This window comes from Drosophila rhopaloa, unplaced genomic scaffold, assembly GCF_018152115.1.
Source record: "Drosophila rhopaloa isolate 14029-0021.01 unplaced genomic scaffold, ASM1815211v1 contig_167, whole genome shotgun sequence".
Taxonomy (NCBI): Eukaryota; Metazoa; Arthropoda; class Insecta; order Diptera; family Drosophilidae; genus Drosophila; species Drosophila rhopaloa.
In genome coordinates this window covers 6,281,658-6,303,327 of record NW_025335047.1, presented here as the reverse complement: position 1 = coordinate 6,303,327, position 21,670 = coordinate 6,281,658, and the positions used below count along the sequence as shown (strand labels likewise).

The following is a 21,670-nucleotide window of genomic DNA, read 5'->3' as shown; positions in this document are numbered from 1 at the left end:
TTCCAAATTACTTTGGGGAATCCCCCTAGTAGGGTTAAGTCTCTACTATTCATCACCTACCCTAACTTCAAGCCATGGTTTGCGTCTGTACTTGTGGTATTATCATAGTAACATTTTCCCAAAAACCGTTAGCGGTCACACGACCGCAGCGAACGGTTGTTGTGGGTGTTCGTCGGCGTGTTCGCGTTTTTCGCTCGCTCCGTTTACCAATTTGCTACCAATTTATTGGCCAAAAGCGCATTTAATTAACAAAATCAAGCAAATAATTCGAAATCGGTAGAAGTGTTTTAGCGTTTCAAAAAAAAACCAGTTACGAAGTGGCGAAAATCAATAGCAAAGCAAAGTAAATAAAAGTGCATACGAATGAGTGTAAGAAAGAAAAACCAAATGCAAGTGCGTGCCAACAAATAAGAAGTAAGAAACCGAAAAGGAAGCGAATAAAGATAAGAAGTAAAAAGTGCAACGAAAGAAGGAAAAGGAAGAGCTGCAACAAATAAAAAAAATTTGGTGCGGCATTTTCTACGTGACGCGAAATTAAATGCGCTCTCGCCCTCTCTCTTACTCTCGGCCTCTTCCTCTCTCTCTTTGTTGAAATTTAACTGCGAACAGGGTCAAAATAAAAAAAACACGTCGAAGAAATACTTGTGTATATAAATTCTAGGTAATTCCTACCTTCCGTTTTTTCGCGGTTATCGCGCGTGATTCATAAACTCGTATTTAAGTAACAAAAAAAAGAAAACAGAAAATACAGCCGTGCATTGAACCTGCTGAAAACGCTGGGCACCAAGTAAGCAGCCAACATGGATAACAACAGTAAGTTTCACTCCTGCAGTTTTTGTACCCTTACTTAAAGGGGGCATCACGATTTTGGGTCATGTATTAACTCGCTTAGCTCTTGACATTAAACTTAACCAATCGTTTACTTGTATATGTTCCAATAAAAGAATTTCAAATCCTTCGGATCTTCTTAAGGTATCCATCAGATAACAAAGAAGTGATCAGGGCAAATACTTTTTTTATTTTAAACAATTTCAGCTAAATAGTAAATTTTATTTTAATCTGACCTCTAAATATATATTTAGAAAAAGTTTGAACCATTAAGCATAACTTTTATGATTTTGAGATATATTTTAAAATTTTTTTAATATCAGACTTATAAGTTACAGTCTGTAACCGTTTGTTCTTATAGGAAATTTGGGTCAAGTGTGCATTACTTCATCGATTTTTAAAGAGTCTTCTATTCATATAGATTATATTTGCTTAACGATTTTTAAAGGAATTGTATCTTTTTTTTCGTACAACTTTAAGGGTATTATAGAGTTCGACTTCGCGAACTCCAATTCCTTTATCGTTTTGTTGTTGTATTTTCCTAGTTTTTCGGGGTGGGTCCGCCTATTTTTGCCGTCTGCCTTTTGCTCACCATATTCGCATTTTGTGCGCCCGAAAAATTCTTCTTGTTATTGTTGTTTTTTTCGGGGTGGGTGTGTCTTTTTAACCCAAGGACACTACATTTTTCTTTTGTTTTCTTTTCGTCTTAAATCAAATCCCTGGTCTGGCTAACGGTTTAGTTAAGCCCCGTTGTTTTTCACACTTTTTACAACCACGATTCTTACAGCAATAAACCAAAAGTTGGTTAACAAACAAATATAGTAAAGGTTAAAACAAAGAAAATAAGGAAACCGGTTTAAGAGGCTTGCCGAAAAAAGGTCTTTTAAATGAGAATTTTTGCGTTTTGATGATTTCATGTTGCCATCAATTTTACACTCGCCGCCCCGTGGGTTAACGTTAACCCCTCTCCCGCCCCACACTTAACCCCATGAAAACTTTTCAAATTCACAATGGGAACTGGAGAACAAATGTTCTGCGATGCAAATTAGTGGAAATTTTCTCTCTCGCTGGTCACTTTGAAAAAAAACTATGATTCACGGCGAAGTCGGATAAAAATATTGCGGTTTTCAACATTTTAAATAACTCTTTTGTAAGCCCTACTCAATGAAAGCTTTTTATAGTGTTTATTATTATGAAATAAAAATCCATTCACTAAATTTCTTTTGTTACCATAGAGCGCTTTTCAAAGAGTACTGGTTTATAGTGATAAAAATAGACTTAATCATATTTTATTCTTTGTAATTTAAATTTCAGTGATTTGTCAAAATATATAACTAAACAGTTAAATTTCTAACTTCAAAACTGAAAACAGCCGCAAATGCAGATTATTCAATAATATGTATTAACAGTTTTAATTTGAAAGCATTAGTTAATTGCAAATTTAATTAACCTTGTGGCGAAACAAAAACTAAATATAAACTTCAAGTAAAGTAAACATTCGTTTAGCGAGTTACTTTCCTTTTTTTTTTTACATGTTTTTCCAAGTTCAGCTTTTGTTTTCGATTTTATTTTCGATTTTTTCCTATAGGCAGTTCAAAAGACGACCCTTTTCTGACCCTTCGGCTACTGTTCAGTGTTCCGTAGAGAGATAATCCGGGATCGATAGGAACTACTGAGGAGAGGCTCTGTTGGCGGACAATATTAATAAATCTTAATGTGCGTTTCAACCTTGTTGTTATGGCTTCTTTGTGGAGACCCAAGATTGAGCAGCTCTCGTCTTTGTGTTTCGCTTTTTTCCCCGATGTTGCCGGCTGATAATGGAAGCTGATTGAAAGACCCTCCCCATTATCCCCCCCTCCTTGAAAAATATGCACCGCACCCGCAGCAGTTTTTACTGATGATTTCTTTTGATGAACAATTTCCAGGGACAGACAATGGGAAAGGCCGGGCAGCTCTCTATATATATATACACTCACTCGTATTCCGTGCTACATTTGCATCCCAAACAAAGCTGCTTTCTTCCGCTTGTTTAAGTGATTCGGTTGCGTTTATGTAACGCCAACACAAACAGGCAACAATAGCAATCAATGGTCAACACAAATGAATCGCCAAATGAAAACATTTTATCAGATTTCTTATTTGCCACAATTCCCCTTGGCTTTTATCTTATCTGTATCGTATTTGTAGTGTTCCAGCACTCCTTATACCAAAGCTCTCCCGACAATTTAATAAATTGCTCTTGCCACGCCTGGATTTTTTGTCTGGAATTGACTTCTGCGTGGGTTGCGAATGGGTTAATGAAGAACTTGAGAACCAAGCCCTCATCTGGTCGGCCCATTACCATTAGCCACTTCTTATAAACCTCTTTCTCTGCCTACAATTTCTTCATATTCACTGAAAATTTTGAGACCTGATGGATCGCTTTATGAGTCACTTTGAATTCGCTGAATTGGTCACAACGCTCGCGAATTAAGGGCAAGATTTCGGCGATGGGGGAATACTCTATCTATTTAAGGAGTGAGTCATTGATAACAGGTGTTGTTATAGGGGATTTAGTATCGAAATTGGCTTAACAAACTCAAATTAAGTTTGCTTTGGTTGGGCAGGTATCACTTAAAATTTAAAGTTGTTTCGAATTACAAATTAATTTAAACAACAAGACTAATTATTATAAAGTTCAAAAATATTTTAATCCTTAAGTGTACAATAAGCGTTTTTTAACTAATAACATTAATGAAATATATGTTAAGCTTTAATTTTTGAATGATTAAAACCTTTTTTTTTGTTTGTCCGATAATTTTAATCAGTCAATTTTTAAAGAGGATTTTAAGAATTTTTCAGTACTAATGAAACATTTACTTCCATGTTTGAAATGCAGATATTAAATTCTGGGAAAATAATAGCCGGATATGCTCTGACAAGAGTGTTAATGTACAATGTAAAAAAAGATTATATTTTGTTTTCAATTATTTTTCGTTTGCATTTCGTCGCTGGCGAAGCGAACAGAACCGCTTTATTGATATGCAAATAATTTACTTTTCGCAGCTTATTTTTGTTTTTATTTTTTGCTGGTCGAGTGCATTCAACAGTTGTGACTTCAGGTGACTCATTCGAAAATTGGTATAGCAAAATTGTATTTTAGCTGACTTTTTGCGCCTGCCTAGCTATCTTATCGCGATTCCTCAGTCTTGTGCTGCCCTCGCTTATCAAAAAAGGGTAGGGAAATAAATAGAGTATTAGAGATATGAGTTCTCTCGCTCATTCTGCGATGTATGTATGCTTCCGTCCCAGAACTGGAATTCGTTTTAAGAAAAATGTGTGCCAAGTTTATTTAATGTTTGTTCTCCGCTCAAAAATCAACTTAAATTTCCTTGGGTCTTTTTCCGTTTATCTTTATGTTTGTAGCGGAAATATGCGGGTAAGCCGTAAAGCATTCCATATCAATGAACTGATAAGCCCTGAATGAACTCCAAGGCCTCGCTTCTAATGGCATTTTGAGTGGATGGCGGATCGGGGTTATTCGCCGGGGATAAAGTGCAGTGGATTTGTAAGAATTCTTGGGAATTTATTTGTTTACTTCATGTATGAGTGTAATTTTACTTCTTAAACAAAATACTGAGCAATCAATGAGTTTTATTGATTGACGGTATATAATTCATATTTATTAAGAATCTGTTGTGTTAAAGAATTCTATTAAAACTTATTGAAGCAGAGTAACAAACTCACTCCTCATGGAAAATGGCTTATAATATAAACTGTTGATAACCTAATCAAACTTTATATGACACATTTCTAATATTTTATGTCAAAACAAACTATATACTTAATATAGATATTTGTTTGCCTTATTGTTCATTGAAACAATTGATAAGAAAATGTAATGTTTGAGATTTGTAATAAAAATATTTCCATTTGCATATTTGTTTCCTCGGAAAAGCCGCTTTAATCAGCTGTACTCTCTTGACCTCCAGCTTCACAATTTCCACCTCACCCCACTACCAACCACTTCATTTGGCTAATGCACAGCTCATCAGCTGCAATTGCTGATGGATGGATGACTCTGCTCCTAAACACTTTCCATCGTAAACTCTTTTGAATTAAGCAGCAACCGCTTCAACATATTGCCACACAAATCACATGGGCGGTGGGGGAAAACTCGGAAAAGGGGGAGGGGCAAGTCTTTTCAATTGAAACTTGCGTTTGGTCAGCTTTTCCATGCTTCGGTTGCCTTCGCTTACACTGCCGCATTTTCAATTGAAATTGAAATGCATTGAAGTGATGGTCAAGGGTGAAGCGATTTCGTATTACAGTATACACTTAGGAAAATTTAAAATTAGTTCGGAAAACAGACATTCTAAGCTTGTTTTGTTATATTTTTGTTCGACTTTTAAATTATGATTCAGTAGTGGAAATTAGTGGGTACAATTTGTTTTAGTGAACTTAAAGTAGATAAGAGAATAAACAAAGTGCCCAAATGAAGGTCATGTGATTACAGCAGTTACACTGCAAAAACTTTTGATTGTTCTGCCAACCAAATGCAAAAAAAGAAAATAGTTATTGATTATATTCCGTTTGAATTTTTGTTAACCAATATTTCAATTTGAAAAATAGAATTAAATTACTTTTGGATATTATCGGGACATTTTTGTCAGTGACTCAAATAATCACGCGTGTCAATGACGACATCCACGGCCATGACTTAATCGAACCTGAATGTTAATGCCACTCTTCGTTTATCGGTCTGCAGTCTTTCACTTCACTGATAAGGGTCTTCCCCATTGACTTATCACTTGGGTTTATGCCCACTGATAGCAGTCGTATAGCAGCATAAAATGTCACTTTGTTGAAAGTTTAGTGCATGTGGGTTTCTTTTTTACTGGCTTTCTTTTTTGTACTTCCCCCAATTAAAACCAATTGAAATGCAGCTCATTTGGCGACATACGAATTAGTTTAGTGCCTCTGTTTTTCACACGCAATGTGCGACCTTGAACTTGAGCAATTGCTTACATTTCAGGGGCCGGCGAAAGCTCATAAGTCAAGGTCACCTGGGTGGGCTGGGTTCATCAAGGATGTGTGTGTTTGTTTGACGACGACGAAGTGGAACGCGGAGAAACGAGAAAAATTGACTTGTGACTCCTGTGGGGCAGAATTTTTGTCGTTTTCTCGTGTGCTCTGGAATTGATTTTGAAGCTAAGGGCTGACCTGCATACAAAACCATTATAATGAGGGTTGGCAAATAGCCTTAGACCTTTACAAATTGGCAGCAGCTGCCCAGAGAGAAGTGTTTCTTTATGTTCTGTCATGCACGAATGTTAAACAATGATTTCAAGAATTTTGAACCTGAAAAAGATAGAATAAAAAATCAATGCTTAAATAAATGCCAGGAAAGTGTGGATATTATTTCATAATTATCAATTTTGAGATAAAATAATAGTTTCGATATAATAATTAAATTCGTTAGTAAAGCGGAATTATCAACAATTTGTAAACGGTAAACCATTTCATGCACTCATTTTTCAATTAAATCGTTAGTGACTGAAAAATATTGATAGCTAGTTTAATTTATATTTTATGCTGAAACTAAATATGTGTAAACATTTCTTACTATTTAAAGTAAGCAATTATCAATTGTTAAATACTAATTTCTTCTTCATTCATCGTTCAATAAAGCTGATCATATTTCAAAACAAACTTTTCCCAATCAATATCCAGCACTTCGGTGTCTGCCTTTTAGCATTTAATCCCAGCTGGTTGGCCCGAATAAAACAAATAAAAGTTTTAACCGGGTCATGCCAGTTTCCAGTTGGAAGCCCGCCCCCAAAGGAAACAGGCATTCAGACAGGTCAGCTCCATTAACTTACTATATGTATATGTACCTGCACTGAACGCAGTGCTCACTTATGCATGTGGATAACCCCTTCTTTGGCTTCTCTTTCACTCCCCCACTTCCCCTCTTCGGGGACATGCATATTTAAAAGTCGAACTCACGCAAAGGCAATTTACCGTTTACGGTTCATGGCATCTCCCCCACTGCCAACATCGCACCATTTGAACAACTACACTCGGAAAAATAGCTGGTTCACATGGTAGAAGTACTAACATACAAAAAACCATTAAAACACGCTATTAATAATAATATCTGTGTTAAGTTGGTTAGTTTATAGATGTTTTTCGTGTTACTAAACCAGAAACACTATGTTTTATGTTCAATCAATTAGAGTGGAAAAGTTTATTGCTAAATTACATATGTAAAACTTTACTTTCTAGGAAGTAAAAATTATAAGTTCAATAACGGAACTTTTCTTAATAATTTTTTTAAATTCCCATTATTTTCGTAGACAAAAAGTTATCTTAACTTATTGAATAAGTCTTCTTATATTGTTACGTTAAGAAAAATATGTAAATGAGCGGTATTGCTTTTCAAAATACGCATAAACATTTTAAAAAGTAAAAGTATTTCTTCTCTCTGTATCGCCCCAACGAAAAGCAATGAAAAGAGTAAAAACCAAAACAAAAAGAAGACAAACCAAGCAAAACCGAAATTCAAAGGCAGCCAAAACCGATAGTTAAACCAATTAGCATGTTCTTGTTTGCTCACCTCAAAAAAGGGGGAGAAGCGGGTGGTGTTAGAGGGAGGTCAGGGGGGGGAATCTTCACACACACTTACTCACACCTACGCGAGGTGTTTGTTTTGAACGGAACTTTGGAACTTTGGCCGCACCCTTGGCCACCAAGAAATGCAGCTGCTCACCGTAACCGGTTGCAGGTTATATTTTATTTATTTTATATGTAGAGCTTACCCGTTTCGGTAATCTTTGGGATGCATCAGTTGAACTTTTTACACAGGGGAGAATGCAGACGAGAGGGAGGGTTAAAGATACAATGTTGGGAAGGCAGCTGAAATTGTTTTTACTTTTTATTATGGTGAACATTTAGGGGGTATATCCAATTGGGGAAGATTTTTGTGTAATTTATATACCACTTTATTGGGGCGTTCTAGCACGATGTTTTTATAAAGGTTAGGGTATTGAAAAATAGATTTTATGTTGGTCCTAACTGGATTTACTTTGACATTTTGGTTAACTTCAATATTATTTTTTAAATCGTATTTAAAATATACAAAACTAAAATTTTTAAACTAAAACGATATTTCAAATTTTAAGATACAAAATAATTAGCTACTCTAAAAATATATTCACAATTCAGATACAGAGTATTTTTAAACCGTCTCATTACCTGTTCCAATAACCCCTCACACCTTAACCTGTTTTCGCGCCATATTTTTAACTATCCAGTAACCGATTTGCATATCTTTATGGCGGACATGATGTGCTGTTTGACATTGGGGAAGCTGACTTCACAACAAAGCCCGATATCGCGTTGATCGCAGATACGACAATGTTACTAGGCAAAAATACACCCAAACACCCACAAGTGCATGACGACCAACACGCCCTCTGGCGGCGGCAGTTGGCGGCTTTGACTGTCATGCGATTTTCTTCGCTTTTGACACATTTACACATATGGTTTTCCCATTCGGCTCTCGGCTCTTTCATCAGGCTTTTCACACGACTCCGCTGCGCGGTTCCTCGCTTTCCACCATTTGGCGCCCGATTTTCACCATTTTCTGTACACTAGAAAAAATTGTGATCGATTGGATATTTATAATATTATAGAAATTGTTAAAAAACTAAACCTTTTTTAATAGTTTCACAAAAATATTTGTTAATAGCACTTGACTTGCTACTATGTTTTTAATACATATTAACAAATTTTGTAAAAAATTACAATCATTAAAATTAAAAACATATTTTTCTGTGTAGCTTTTCTAGACCCGCCTCATTTCACTGCTGCATACCGCCCATTCTAGGCCCTCTTTCAACACTCTCCTCCATTCTTCAGCCATTCAGCGCACTTTGCGGTCGGTTATTATTATTATTCAAGCGTACCCAGCATATGAGTGGAAAACAAAGAGGAAAGCGGCAGCAAATCGCCAAGGAGGAAGATGAAAAAGTTTGAAAAACAAAAACCGCATTAAAGGTTCATTTGGCTGTCGCTTTGTTTGCCTTTTGCAGTCGCGTAGGTTAAACAGTGTGGCTGAGACACTCAGATACTCGACCATTCAGATACTCAGATACAAAGATACGAGCGGGCCAGTCGGCAGCCGTTGGCCTAGATACAAATTGGCACTCGGCGGCGATGCTAGCGTGACACGAAATATGATTAATAATATAATTATGAAGACTTACTTCTTTTTTAGGTTCTTATAAATAAATAAATTTTATTTTTAAATTTACTTATTACCTAACTTTAGTTCACGAGCTCTTGATTTTAATCTAATTTTAATTAAATTAAATTTTAATTTAATTTCCCTGCGTCCCAGACTAATAAAAAGTTTTTTAAATTTGTAATTAAACGTTAAATATTTTTCAAAAATATATTTAATGTTTCAATTTAGTCAATCAATTTAACTACAATTATTTTTCAATCGTTTTATTGATGAAATTATGTGCATAAAAAACACTTATTCTCATTCCAAAATATTTTCAAATGTTAAGGGGCCTTTATTTCTAAGAAGCAAATAAGTATCAAGCATTTAATGAGATTAATCACATGACAATTTAGTATTCAAATCATTGGCATTGTATCAGAACTCACGTACCATCGCCAGCTGTCTTTTTTCAAGCTTTTCTTTAAAGACTTTGATGATTGCGTCCGACTATCCGTCCATTTCTCATTGCGTAGCTTTGGCTTTGGCTCAGCACTTTTGCCACTTCATCGCCGGATCTTCGGGAACTGGAACTGTAGCAACTGAAACGACTTTAGCTGGAGTTGCGGCGACCAAAGTGAAATTATTATGATTCGCTCTTGACGAAACTGCTTTGGATTCGATTGGCAGCCACTTCAATGTTGGTGGCCCCATGCCATCCCCTCCAAAACCCCTGTCATTAAAAGAAATGTTGAGAGCTGATTCGAAACGAGCGGAAAATGGAAAGCACTTTGAGACGCTTTAATGCCATTAAGCGATCAACTTCAATGGCTGATTTTACACTCATTAAATGTTCGCTAACCAATGACAATTTTCAATTTTCCCTCGCACGTTATTTATCAAGTTCTACATCGGTATTAGATAGAGAATTCCCCTCTTTTAAACTGACCCATATAGAAAGTGTCGAGATAAAATTAAACGACATCACGTAGAAAAGGAATTTATTTTTATGTTTGTTTATTTGTGGCGTTCTTCATTCTTTTTTTCCCTAAGCCAATAAGCGTTTCCACGGTTTTTAAGCTAAGTTACCTGAAGAGGCTTCGGTACTCTTTCCATTTCTGTTTAAACAATGTTCTTGACTGAACTGAGTTTTATTATTTTTGGTAAGGGTATTTCCATCACTCAAACAAGCCATCACAAATTGGACACGGCATCCAAACACTTAACAAAACAAGAAATGAATAAAAACTGAGTCAATCGTGCGGGGGCAGCAACCTCCAAAGCCAAATAAGTTTAACATTTGTGGCTATTTAAATTTTAGCTTGCAGCGTCAAGCTGTCGCCTTCTGCGACTCAGTATAATATAGTTTATAATGCTGCTTTTTAATAAAATGTCAGTCAGTCATGGTCTCATTATTTTCAGTATGCGTCATGACAAATTGGATTCTGTTTGGGATGCTGATGTTGATGTTGATGATTGAGTGTGTTTATGGGAAGCCTCTAAAGATTATTTTAATGGAAATTGAAAGTTCACGCTTAAACTTAATAGCGTTGCATTAAATCGTATTGGAAAACAAGTGGCGGGTTTATGTTCGTTGAAGGTTGAAAATGTTATTGAGCAGAACAGGGATAATCTTGAAAATTAACATTTAAATTTTTATTTGTGATGAATAATCATTGTTTCGAGGCTTACACTTAATACTTAAATTGATTTTTACTTTGGTTCTCGTTCGAATATTTTTATAGTGTCTTTTTATGTATTCATAATTTCCTTATCTACTCCCAAAGTTTATTTAAGCAATTTATATATTTTTATTAAATATGTGTACAAATATGTGTTTCAAATTAAGACGTTCTTCACAATCTCTTCTTATTTGTCGGTTTTCCAATCGAAATACTGAAGGCTTATTTGTCGGTTTTCCAATCGAAATACTGAAGGCTTACAAAGCTTCTGGAAAAGAACTTACTCATGAATTGGGTTTTTTGATAGTAATTGAGTGGCACTAGATGGCTCCATTCAAGCTAAGATATAAGTTATGGTCCGGGAATAATCTGTTATGCCGGAGTGCCATGTACTCAGTGACCCATATGTACGGACGATTGTTTGATTGATGGATGGATGTGGAATCACGATCCGTGATTTGTCATCGCCCACGACAGAAATTGTTATTCCCGTTCCGTACATGGAGTGTCATGTAACTTTTACTTTTTCAGCGGCATCGGCAAACCAAAATCGGGAAAAGCAAAAGCCGAATGTCACGTTTCAGAAGAGGGGGTTAATATGGATGGATGTTAGAGTAGGTTAAACGTTGCGCAACCCGATACAGTTGTAAATATATATATATGGACAAACATGTCATGTTTGTATGCCACAATTGGGTAACACATAATGCCACTTATTTTTCCCTGGTCCCTGATATCTTCCAAGAATTCTTCAATGATGTTTTAGTTCCTTTCTCACGTTTATATATATAGTATGGGAATAATTTAGAACCTTTTTTTATAGAACTAAAAGAATAGGTATAATATTATGAATGGTGGATTTTTAAAGCCTATAAATAAAACCCAAAATATTAATTAAACCCTATTTTATACTTTTAGTCTGTGCAATAGTCGAATACGAATATGCGGCCAAGGAGCCGGACGAGCTGGATCTCCAGAAAGGTGCCATTATCCATCGGATCAAGCAGATGCCCGGCGGCTGGTGGCAGGGCACTTTAAAGTCCTCCGGAGTCACGGGAATGTTTCCGGATAACTTTGTCCGGGTGCTGGAATCCGGAATTAGCAGTAATGGCAATGGAACTACAGGAAGTGGGGACCACCTCGACGAGGGAACATCTGTGCAGCTGAGGTACGTCCATTTTAATGACGCAATAACTGAATTTACATTTTAATTCGCCTTTCCCAAAAACCAGGGACAAATCCGCGACATCGAATCGCCGCTGCAAAGTCATCTATAGTTACACACAAGTCAACGACGACGAACTGACGCTGGCCGTGGGTGATGTCATTGAATTCCTAGGGGAGGTGCGTACCAGGGTCGCGGGGTGTGATGGGTGGTTTCTACCCCCATTTAACCTATTGGGCCAATAGAAATTGAAATTTGTTTTTCACTGGAAGAAAGAACAAAAACAGCTTATAAATATGTTTTTAAGAAATTACATGTTTTTGGAGCAAAGATTTTTATGTAATATTTATACACCTAAATAGGTGTCTATATTTAGATTTTAGCTACTTTTCCTCGGAAACCAAATAATAAATAAAATTCTTTATGAACAAAGAAAAACTCCTTCTTTGTTATTAATATTCGTTAATTTGAGGCTTTTTTTGTTCTTTATCGCTTTTTTTTATTGTTTTACAACGCTTTGTTGTTGACGAATAATTTATAAAATTTGTTCAACATTTTATACAGTTTTATATGTAAGGAAAATAATATTTGAAAAATTGTAAAAATACACATTACTTTAATTTGGCTAAAATATTACAATTGATAAAAATATTATTATTTAAATGAATCACGTGCTTATTACGTGCCCTATCTTAAGAACCTTTTATATTTCTCTCAGTGCAGCACATTCGGTTCAGTCTGTTCATTTCACTCAATTCTGCTCCACTCTGTTTTCTCATTTAGGTCGAGGAAGGCTGGTGGCGCGGTCGTCTGCGCAGCAAAGTCGGCGTCTTCCCATCGAACTTTGTGCAACATATCGAGCCGTCGCCCATTTTGGCCTCCAAGCGGCCGCCGACAATTGGCGCCACCGTGACCACATCGTCGCTGACGTCCAAGGCGGCAAATGTGGCGGCCAGCACCACATCCACGACAACTGGAGGAGGAGGAGGAGGAGGCGGAAGCGGAGGAACCACTGGCACCACCTCCACAGCAAAACAAACAACAAAGAGCAGAGTAATTGCGGCAGCAACATCTGCACCAGCGGAACCAGCGGCCATAGCATCGGTATTGGGATCTGGAGCAACGGGATCGGGAGGACCTGCTGCAGCAGGACCTCAGATAGTGCCCATGTTACCCCCGAAGCCCCAACGAGAATTCTGCCGGGTGGAGTTCCCCTACGCCCCGCAGAACGACGATGAACTGGAACTGAGAGTGGACGACATAATTACAGTGATCACCACCGAATTGCCCGACAAAGGCTGGTGGAAAGGAGAAATCCGTGGCAAAGTGGGCGTATTTCCCGACAATTTTGTCAAGATGCTGGCACCCTCGGAAGGTGAGTTTTCACCCGGGATTTTCCGCCGGTTTTCTCTCTCAATCATATCGCATTTTGATTTCGGTCTGTCAAGTTTGTTGTCATCAAAAGTCTCCACCTCTCATCAATGCATTTTCCCCCCTCTTAATTGGAGGCAATTTTCCAAACGCATCGGCTGTGCAAACCTCAAGTCGTTAGACTTCGAAATTGATGTCGTGACGTAGCCATCATCCATGGCTGGGGATCAAAGTCAATAAACGTTTGTTTGGTAATTGAATTAATTAAATGAAAAGACATTAAGCCACTCCCTCCCCGTTCCTTCACTCGCTGCATATTTTTTGGATCGTTAGTTTTCATCGTCTGTGCAAAATTTGTAGATGACTTAATTGCCGCCAGCGAATATGAATCAGATAAAAGTTATCACCGATGCGTAATGGATTTATATTTAAGTAGGAATTTGTGTACAAAGCTTTCAATTGGCGCGTCGTAAATTGCCTGAATAATGGTTGATTTCAGAGACTTTTAAATTGTAAATAAATAGTGAAATTTTGTATATCTAAAGTGTTAGGATTGCACATTAGTAAAAGGAAACAGTGTTCATTAATTTTTAGTGCACTGCTTTCTTTATTTTATGCTGTAAATATTATATAGAAAGCTCCTCGGGCTATTATATACATATACGTACTTAGCCATATTATTTAGTAATATTTACAAATAAAGCTTACTTGAAATACCTTCTTAAAGAAAAGTTCCCAGGTAGTTTATATTAGACACAGAAATGTTTGCAAGTTTGCTTTTCAGATATAGTGGTCTCTAACATCTAGTTACATTGTCATTTAAAGACAGAAGCTAATGGGATAAAGTTTTAGATACACATAGACTTATCAATTTGATGGCTAGTTTTCCCAATTAATCGCTGGCACTTCAGATACATCACATCCATAACACGCACTTCACGCACCACGCACTTTTCAATTGAACCATTCAAATATCTTTCGTTCGTTTTCCAAGTTTTCATGACTTGCTTTTTCATTTTAAGACTTTTTTATGGGAAATTTAGTTGACTTTTTGCTACCTATCTGTACCTCTTTCTCTTGTTTTTTTGTATCCACTCACCTATATTGTTTATTATGACCCCATGTCGTTGGTCATTCTCTCTGTAATTTTTCCTCAACACTTTTCTCTTCCTCTACTTCCCTTTTCTTCTACTTGTACTTCTCTTTCCACTACGATTTTCTACAATTTTTGGTGTTTAATAATGAAACAACGAACTACACGAAAAAACACACAAAACACTGCAAAATACACAAAAACCGAAATAAACTGGTGTGAAATGCAGCGGCTCCACCGCCGCCACGCCCACGTGCCCGTGCTAGGGGCGGAATGGGAGTTGTACCCGGAGTAATAGACGGAGCCGCAGTCCGTGTTCCACGACGGACGCAGCGCGGCGGCTCTTTCGAGTTCTTGGGCGCGCGTATGGCCAGCTTTATCACCACGATTTGTATGTAAACGAGTTTTTCCAGTAGGCAACAGCAACGGCAGCAGCCAGAGTGAACCTCCCAGTACTCCTTCCTCTCCTCAATTTTCCTCTGGGCTCTTGACTTTTCTTGTTTTTCTTTATTTCGATTTTTTTTTTTCGGCCACTTTTCATTTTCCTTTCTCTGTCGGCTTGGTTTGGTGCCTCCTTGAGGCGTTTTTGATATGAAATGGAAAATTGCTCGACTCTGAATGCCCCTCTTCCTGTTGCCGCTTCTCTTTCTTTGCTCATAATTTCTATGATTTATGGTTTGCTTAGCTGGCTACTCTATTTCATTGATAGAGGGTATATTGATGAGTGGTTTGTATTGGTACTTATTGGTCTTTAAATAACTTCTTCTGTTGAAAAAATAATTTTTTTTTGTAACAACTAACAACATTTCTAAAGATGTATACCAACTTAAAATGTTTGCTATTTTAAATACAGTTTGTAAATACTGTTTATCATTTGTATACTAGAAAATGATATTTCTAACATGTTTTCTTATCTCTTTGTACATATAAATTAATTTCTGTGTTTTACCATTTGCAATAATCTAAAATCAACAAACCAAAAAGTTAAATCATAGCTTACTACTTCATTATTTAATTTTAAATGCTTACACATATTCGATGAACGTTCTATACCAAGTTTCCATGATATGTTCAACATTGTTTTATTTGTATAACAATAATAAAACATTGGCTAGGGTAACCATTATTTTGTATGACATAATCTGCTTTATTTTGGCTTCTTCTCTCATCTTCCGCTGCATTGCTTTATTTATTTGGCTTTCTTTGGCACTCACAATGCCAGAGGCTTAGAAAATAGGGGGATGCATTGAGGGGGTGGGCGTGGCAGGAGTGAGAGGGGCTGAAGGCAGACCACAACCAAATCAAAGCGCTTTGTTTACGATCGGTTTTTCTTTTCAATTTGCGGTGCATGTTTGTTTTGTCATCTGAATGGGTGACCAAAAACTTGTTTGTTTTGTTTGCCCGTTTTTTTTCGCGTTGTTTGCGCGAAAAATAGTTTTCCCCGCATCGTTCGAACGCCTGGCAATTTGTTGTTTGGGAAAAGTTGAAATATTATACTTAATTAACACAAATTATTTCGCAGCATACTTTGCGGTTGCCAGCGGAATTCCATTTGCTGGCTTTAAGTTTTGCAAAATTTATGCTTGGCATTTAATTTTTGCTTTGGCTTTGGCTTTTGCTTTTGTCAACGTCGCAGTTTTTTTCCAACCACCTTCGACACTTGAGCAGCAGCAACATCATTAAAATAAACAACAGTTGGCTGTAACTGGTTTTCTGAGCTACGTTTTTTTGTTTTTGTTTTTACGTGTCTCTTTTGCGGTTGGTAGCAGCTCTTTTTTGTCTCTCTTACCTGGCATTCTCTTTGATCTTCGCAGGTGATCATTATGATCATCTTCATTAGCGGCGTTTATCTGGGATTCCCCCTCCTCCCCTTTTTAGGGGCCAAGCCCCTTTTGTTTTAGTTTATCAACAAAGTTGCCAGAGAGCCGAGAGCTGAAAAAAAAACCAAATTATCATTCCGCTCTCAACATTTTTGTTTCGTACCTTTGCCAGCGTTTTTGTTTACCTTTTTAGCCAAGTCAGTACGCTGTGATTTCTTGACCATTTACGTTATTGAAATATTTTTGTCGGCGCGGCGAAAAAAAGAAGTAATTTTTCTTGGCTTTTGTGGTGCGTGTGCTACAGTTACCGTTCTTGCGGCTTTCTTTATTGCTTATTTTTACCCAGTTTGTCTGCAATTGCATTCGTCATATATTTTCTGCCACATGGCAAAGAAGTTTTCTTCAGATCAATTTAAGACGGGGAAAAACGGTTTGGGCGCGCGCTTTTCTAATTATGGTTTATGTGTCAGTCAGGTGTAAATTAATGATTATAATTTGCTGCGTGTCTCGGATTCAAAGTAATCATTAACTCGCGTTCGTTGCTTAAGTCTTTCGATTTTCAGTGTTTAAGTGTGCGTGTTAATGCGTCCGTAGACATTTGTGTGTGTGTGACTGCCGTTGGCAACAAATCCAAAAACAGAAAAAAAAAAAACCACAACAGCCATTATCATAATAATGACAATCACCCAACGCTCAATTACTCAATGCTAAAAAAAATATCAAATTCGCGCTGCTCTTTATTTTGATTGCAAATTTCGTTTTATTTTGCTAGCCATATTTTCTGCGCTGTTTTGTCATTAAAAGCAGTGAAAGTCGTTGGGCCGAGTGCTTTTCTTTTCGTCCAGCATTATTAGAAATTCGACCATGACAAAGCCAATTCTTTGCTTGGTTACCATTCCTCCTCTTTGGTTTTTAGGGTACATCGGTTTGTCCGTGGGAATCAAAAGATTGATGAGGTGTGGCTAAATTTGGGCATACTTGAAGCTTAAATTTTGAAATAAAAGCTAATAAACATTGAGAGGCTGATATATGAGATATGACATCACCAGAACAAGTTGGATTATAATTAGAGATGATTGCTTCGGTAAATCTTTATTTATTATTTACTTCAACGGCGAACAAAACATTGATGAATATATAACATGCTAAAAATGAAGTGAAATGAATATAATTTGGAATGTTTTTTTTCAATTTCTGTTTAATCAAATAGTCTTTATTAAAAAATCACATTCAACTTTTGATTATTAACTCATTATTATTATTGCAGACAATTTAACTCCAATCATTCAAATTTAAAAAAAATCTATAAATTAGAACCCCTGGAAATCAAACTCCATTTGATGCCTTAAAATGACATATGTAGTGTTTATTATACATTCATTTAAAATTAATGACTTTAATATTTATACAGCCTTTGATTTTGATATCAGAGCTCACAAATTATACACCAAATAGTTTTTGTTACCAACTTTAAAGGGCATATCCAGTTCGTTGCCTGATCTTTAGATTGCTGTTTCCTGTTGGCTATTGCCATTTCTTTGGGTCTGACCTTTACACATTTTAAGTTGTTACTCAATAGTTTTCGTTCGCTTTTAGTTTTGGTTTGGTTTGATTTGGCTTTTGTCATCGTAGCCATTTATTGGCGTTTATTTATGCCCGTCAGTTGTCGTTTGCAGCTTGCCGTTCATCGCTCGCAGTTTGTTATTTTAGACCGCTTTGATCCGCTCCTACGCCTCAGATTCAGCTTTTCAACCTTAACTTGAGTTTGACTTTATGGTTTGCTTTTCGTTTGTTTTTGCTATTGTACAAGTATTTCCCTGAGCGTTTCCACATTAGTTTTATTGACATTTGGCAACAAGTTGTCGGCACAAAACCAGTTTCGCGTTGTTTTTGTGCTCAGCTGTTCTGACCGCGATGGTTAGTCATGAACTGCCTCATCTTGGATGCGAATTACTGTATTGCAGTGGATATCGGTTAACAGATATAAAAAATTAATAAATATAGAAACAACAAGTTTGAACATTTATAACAAAATACAAGTATTGTTAAAAAAAAATGTGAATATATTAGCCAATACTAAAGTATACATATTTTTTGTATATATACACTATGGTCATTATTATATTTTACACTCGAGAAAATACCTTAACCGTTAACCAATTAGTTTTTCTTAAAAATGGATGGCCATAAACAGGCTTCAAAACAAAATTAGGGGTTTTTAAAATTATGAAATCCATATATTATTTTTATTAAGATCTTTGCGAAAGACTGTTTTTAAGAAGCTACCTAAATAATTTGTATTATGACATCGTGCCTTTTAACCGATATCTCCTGTTAGTAAATAAAGCTGAATGTTTGCATGTCACTTTGCAGGTGCTTATTGTGTCTCTAATCTCCGACTGTATTTACCGATTTTCCAGTTGCCCCGATCAACGAGCCATCATCCACTGCTCAGCCGCAGAGGAAGATCAGCAACACTGCCAGCACCACCAGCCACATGACCACAACGAACTCTAGCAATTCCAGCACCACTTCGGTGACCACGCAGCAGCAGAAGGAGCAGATCGGATCCACCACCTCGAAGGTGTACATCAAGAAGACCGGCAGCAGCAGCAACAGCACCTCCAGCAGCACCACCACAGCTTCTTCTTCGGCGGGTCGCAAGGAGAGCTTCGGATCCCGTGATTCCTTGAACGACATTCTAAGTGAAACGGGTCTGCCCACCGGAAATGTGGCTGCCCAGAGGAAATCCCTGGAGAACAAGAACCTGGATCTGACCAAGCCGCCAGGCGTGGGAGCCGCTGTGGCCATCAATCAGCAGAGGAGCAGCACCTCCAGTGCCACCACCTCGTCAGCCACCACAATTTCCACAGGACTGACTTCCTCGTCAGTTAGCAAGTCCACGGAGAGCATGGACGAGAAGGTGAAATCGCCACCGCCACCGGTGCTTAGCAAGAAACCGAGTGTGCCGCTCAAGAAAACTCCCACGGGAGGAGTGCCCGTGACTGGTGAGTACTGTACTGTAGAGCCTGACCATGCATAGCTAAAGACTCGAGGAAAAAGTTATTTATATTTTATATTATTAGGATTTTAGTGGTAAAAATGTATACCAGATGGAAGTTAATAATGCTTTTATTAATATATTTATCAAATATTGAGTGTATTTTTCATACATATTAATTTCTTCAACGTGAATAATGTTATAGAAAGTGTAAACAGAAAATGGCTCATACACCCATTAATCACAACCAATAATGGTGATTAAAAAGAGGATATCCTTTATAAAAAAACAATGATAAGAATACCGATACATGTTAAAGAACGCATTTAATCTTTATAATAGCTTCATTGACTTGTCAGTATTCCCGGTTCATTGTTTTGAGTAATTTTGAGTATAAAATACATAGCTCTGCCACGTATCTTATCGATTGAAACGCAATGCAGGCATGGCCTTTCAACGTATACAAAAAATGTTGCAATTCAAAGCTTAAAGAAATATTTTCAGTTCAAAAAATTAAGATTATAAATCCGATAGGAGGTAGATTAGTATTTTAGCTATACATTAAACGGAGTGTTATAAGGGAACGTAATTTAAAAATTCGATTCAATAGCGATGCATCACGGGCACCTGGAAGTCTACAAACCATGCTAATCTTGTACTTTTTAGCCGTAGGTAACCTCCTGAGTGGCAAGAAAAAGAATCCAGAGGGCAAACTCACCACTGCGGTTTCACATGACCTGGCGGATGGACTAACGGCCAGTAAGATGCTTTCAGGTGCTAATCAACTGCCAGAATCTGGAGCACCCGGTAACCTTGTGATTCGGAGGGCAGCCACCATCGCCGTGGAGGATACGGATTTCGATCGCGTTGAGCGGGCATCGATTCTCACGGATATGCGACAAGGAAGGGTGAAGGCTCCGAAGAGACGTCCTCCGTCGGCGGCTATAAATGTCCTGGGTGAAAGCAATAATAATTCCGTATACGTAAATGGCAGCGGAATGGGTGGAGGATCTGGAGGAGCGGGAAGTGCCAGCGAGCTGAGTGAAGATGGTGGAGCTGGGGGAAAAGGCACGGCAGCCACAGCCTCCTCTGATGATAACTCTACGGGTGAAGAACCACAGTTGGCCAAACCAAAACCACGCGAGTGGGAGAAGAAAAAGGCGCCCTGGATGGAGGAGCTAAAGGCCTCGCAGGTTACCCGAAAAAAGACACCCAGTGTGGAGCCCCGAGGAGCTTCTGTGGCCGAGAGGACCTCCAAACTCTTTGCCGCCGAGCAAGCGATCAGTAGTAGTAGCAGCAGTACCACAACGAAAGTGCAATCTTCAGCGGTGACATCCTCCATGTTTGTGGAGAATTCGACCAGCAGTTCGGTGACCACCAGTAGCACCAGTACCACTACCAACGATGCCATCATGTCCCGCAGCTTGACAGCTGCCAAGGCCACAGCAGCCAGCAGCGATGAGGAGACGAGAGCCACAAGGCCAAATAGTCTGGCCATTCGCAATCAACGAAGTGTTTCACCTCTGGTCAAGAGCTCCAATGCCAGCAGTGCGCAGTCCCAAGAGGAGAAGCCAACCAATCAGCTGAATAACCACCAGGATGCCAGTTCCTCACGCGTTAACCAACTGGAGCAGAGGGTGGATAAGCTGGAAGGACTGGTGCTAAACCAACAGCGAACCATCGAGGAGCTGGTAAATGCCCTGAAATCCGAAGCCGAACGCGTCAAGATTTTACGGAGCGAACTGGACAAATACGCGCAGTGCGTGACGCAAGTTTGAGCGTAGTTAAGATCGCCTTTTAGCTAGCTTATGAGTCCTTGATTTTTAGCGTGTGCTGAACTCTACAATTCCCAGGCCTAAAAAACGTAGAACGTAGTAGAGTAGACCGAACCCAAGACAATCCCAAATATCTGTACTCTGTGTTCTGTACTTATATATACCAGAATGATCTATCCAACTTGCTAGCGAGCAACCGTTTTTGCATGCCAAAACCGTTTTGTTTTTCGCTAATTACTTTGTATCCCCCCCTGTATATCTGATAATTTCAATAAGTATTTTTTATACACTCGTACATTCCGAAAAGCTAAAGAGATAGCGACAATGTGTCAGTTCTTTTAGCTGCTTTCGATTGCGATTTGTTTTGTTTATACGATTTATGATTATTTTTTAAAGATGTATTAAAGTTATGAGTAAACTGTACTATAAACTATACTAAATGAGAGAGAAAAAAATATACAAAGTTCGATGGAGTTGATGATGCCTAAAACTTAAGCAATACCAATAAATAATGCAAATAAATACTTCAATGTTTTCTGAATGTTTTTTATTTTCTTATTTCGATGTGATTCTGTTTTCATTATTTTTCTAAATGACTGATATAGATAGATAGCGATAGAGAATTCACATATCTAATCTCGGATAATATACTAACCCCTTTGATACAATCTCTTTTTTAAAACAGCAAGCAAACGCGTCGTGGGAAATTCGACAATTGGATGTTTT

General features: G+C 37.7%; 1 protein-coding gene across 4 annotated transcripts; it reads left to right on the top strand.

Annotated features, from left to right (window-relative positions):
- The first annotated feature begins 133 nt into the window (after positions 1–133).
- Positions 134–21,485, top strand: LOC108039103 (serine-rich adhesin for platelets). 4 transcript variants are annotated; one of them, XM_044458444.1, is made up of 7 exons: positions 134–414; positions 662–813; positions 11,638–11,887; positions 11,952–12,063; positions 12,668–13,259; positions 18,589–19,176; positions 19,836–21,485. In XM_044458444.1, the coding sequence occupies exons 2-7, from the start codon at positions 801–803 to the stop codon at positions 20,945–20,947; spliced, it is 2,667 nt and encodes an 888-aa protein (XP_044314379.1). In that variant the 5' UTR covers positions 134–414; positions 662–800; the 3' UTR covers positions 20,948–21,485. The 4 variants fall into 4 exon arrangements, with proteins under 4 accessions (XP_044314379.1, XP_044314378.1, XP_044314377.1 ...); XM_044458443.1 differs by having other exon boundaries at positions 610–813; XM_044458442.1 differs by having other exon boundaries at positions 134–813.
- The last annotated feature ends 185 nt before the right edge of the window (positions 21,486–21,670 follow it).

Excerpts from the sequence above, each read along its gene's own strand:
- LOC108039103 (XM_044458444.1), top strand. Across the intron at positions 11,888-11,951 it reads GGAACATCTGTGCAGCTGAG|GGACAAATCCGCGACATCGA; the intron begins GTACGTCCATTT and ends CCCAAAAACCAG. Across the intron at positions 13,260-18,588 it reads GATGCTGGCACCCTCGGAAG|TTGCCCCGATCAACGAGCCA; the intron begins GTGAGTTTTCAC and ends CCGATTTTCCAG.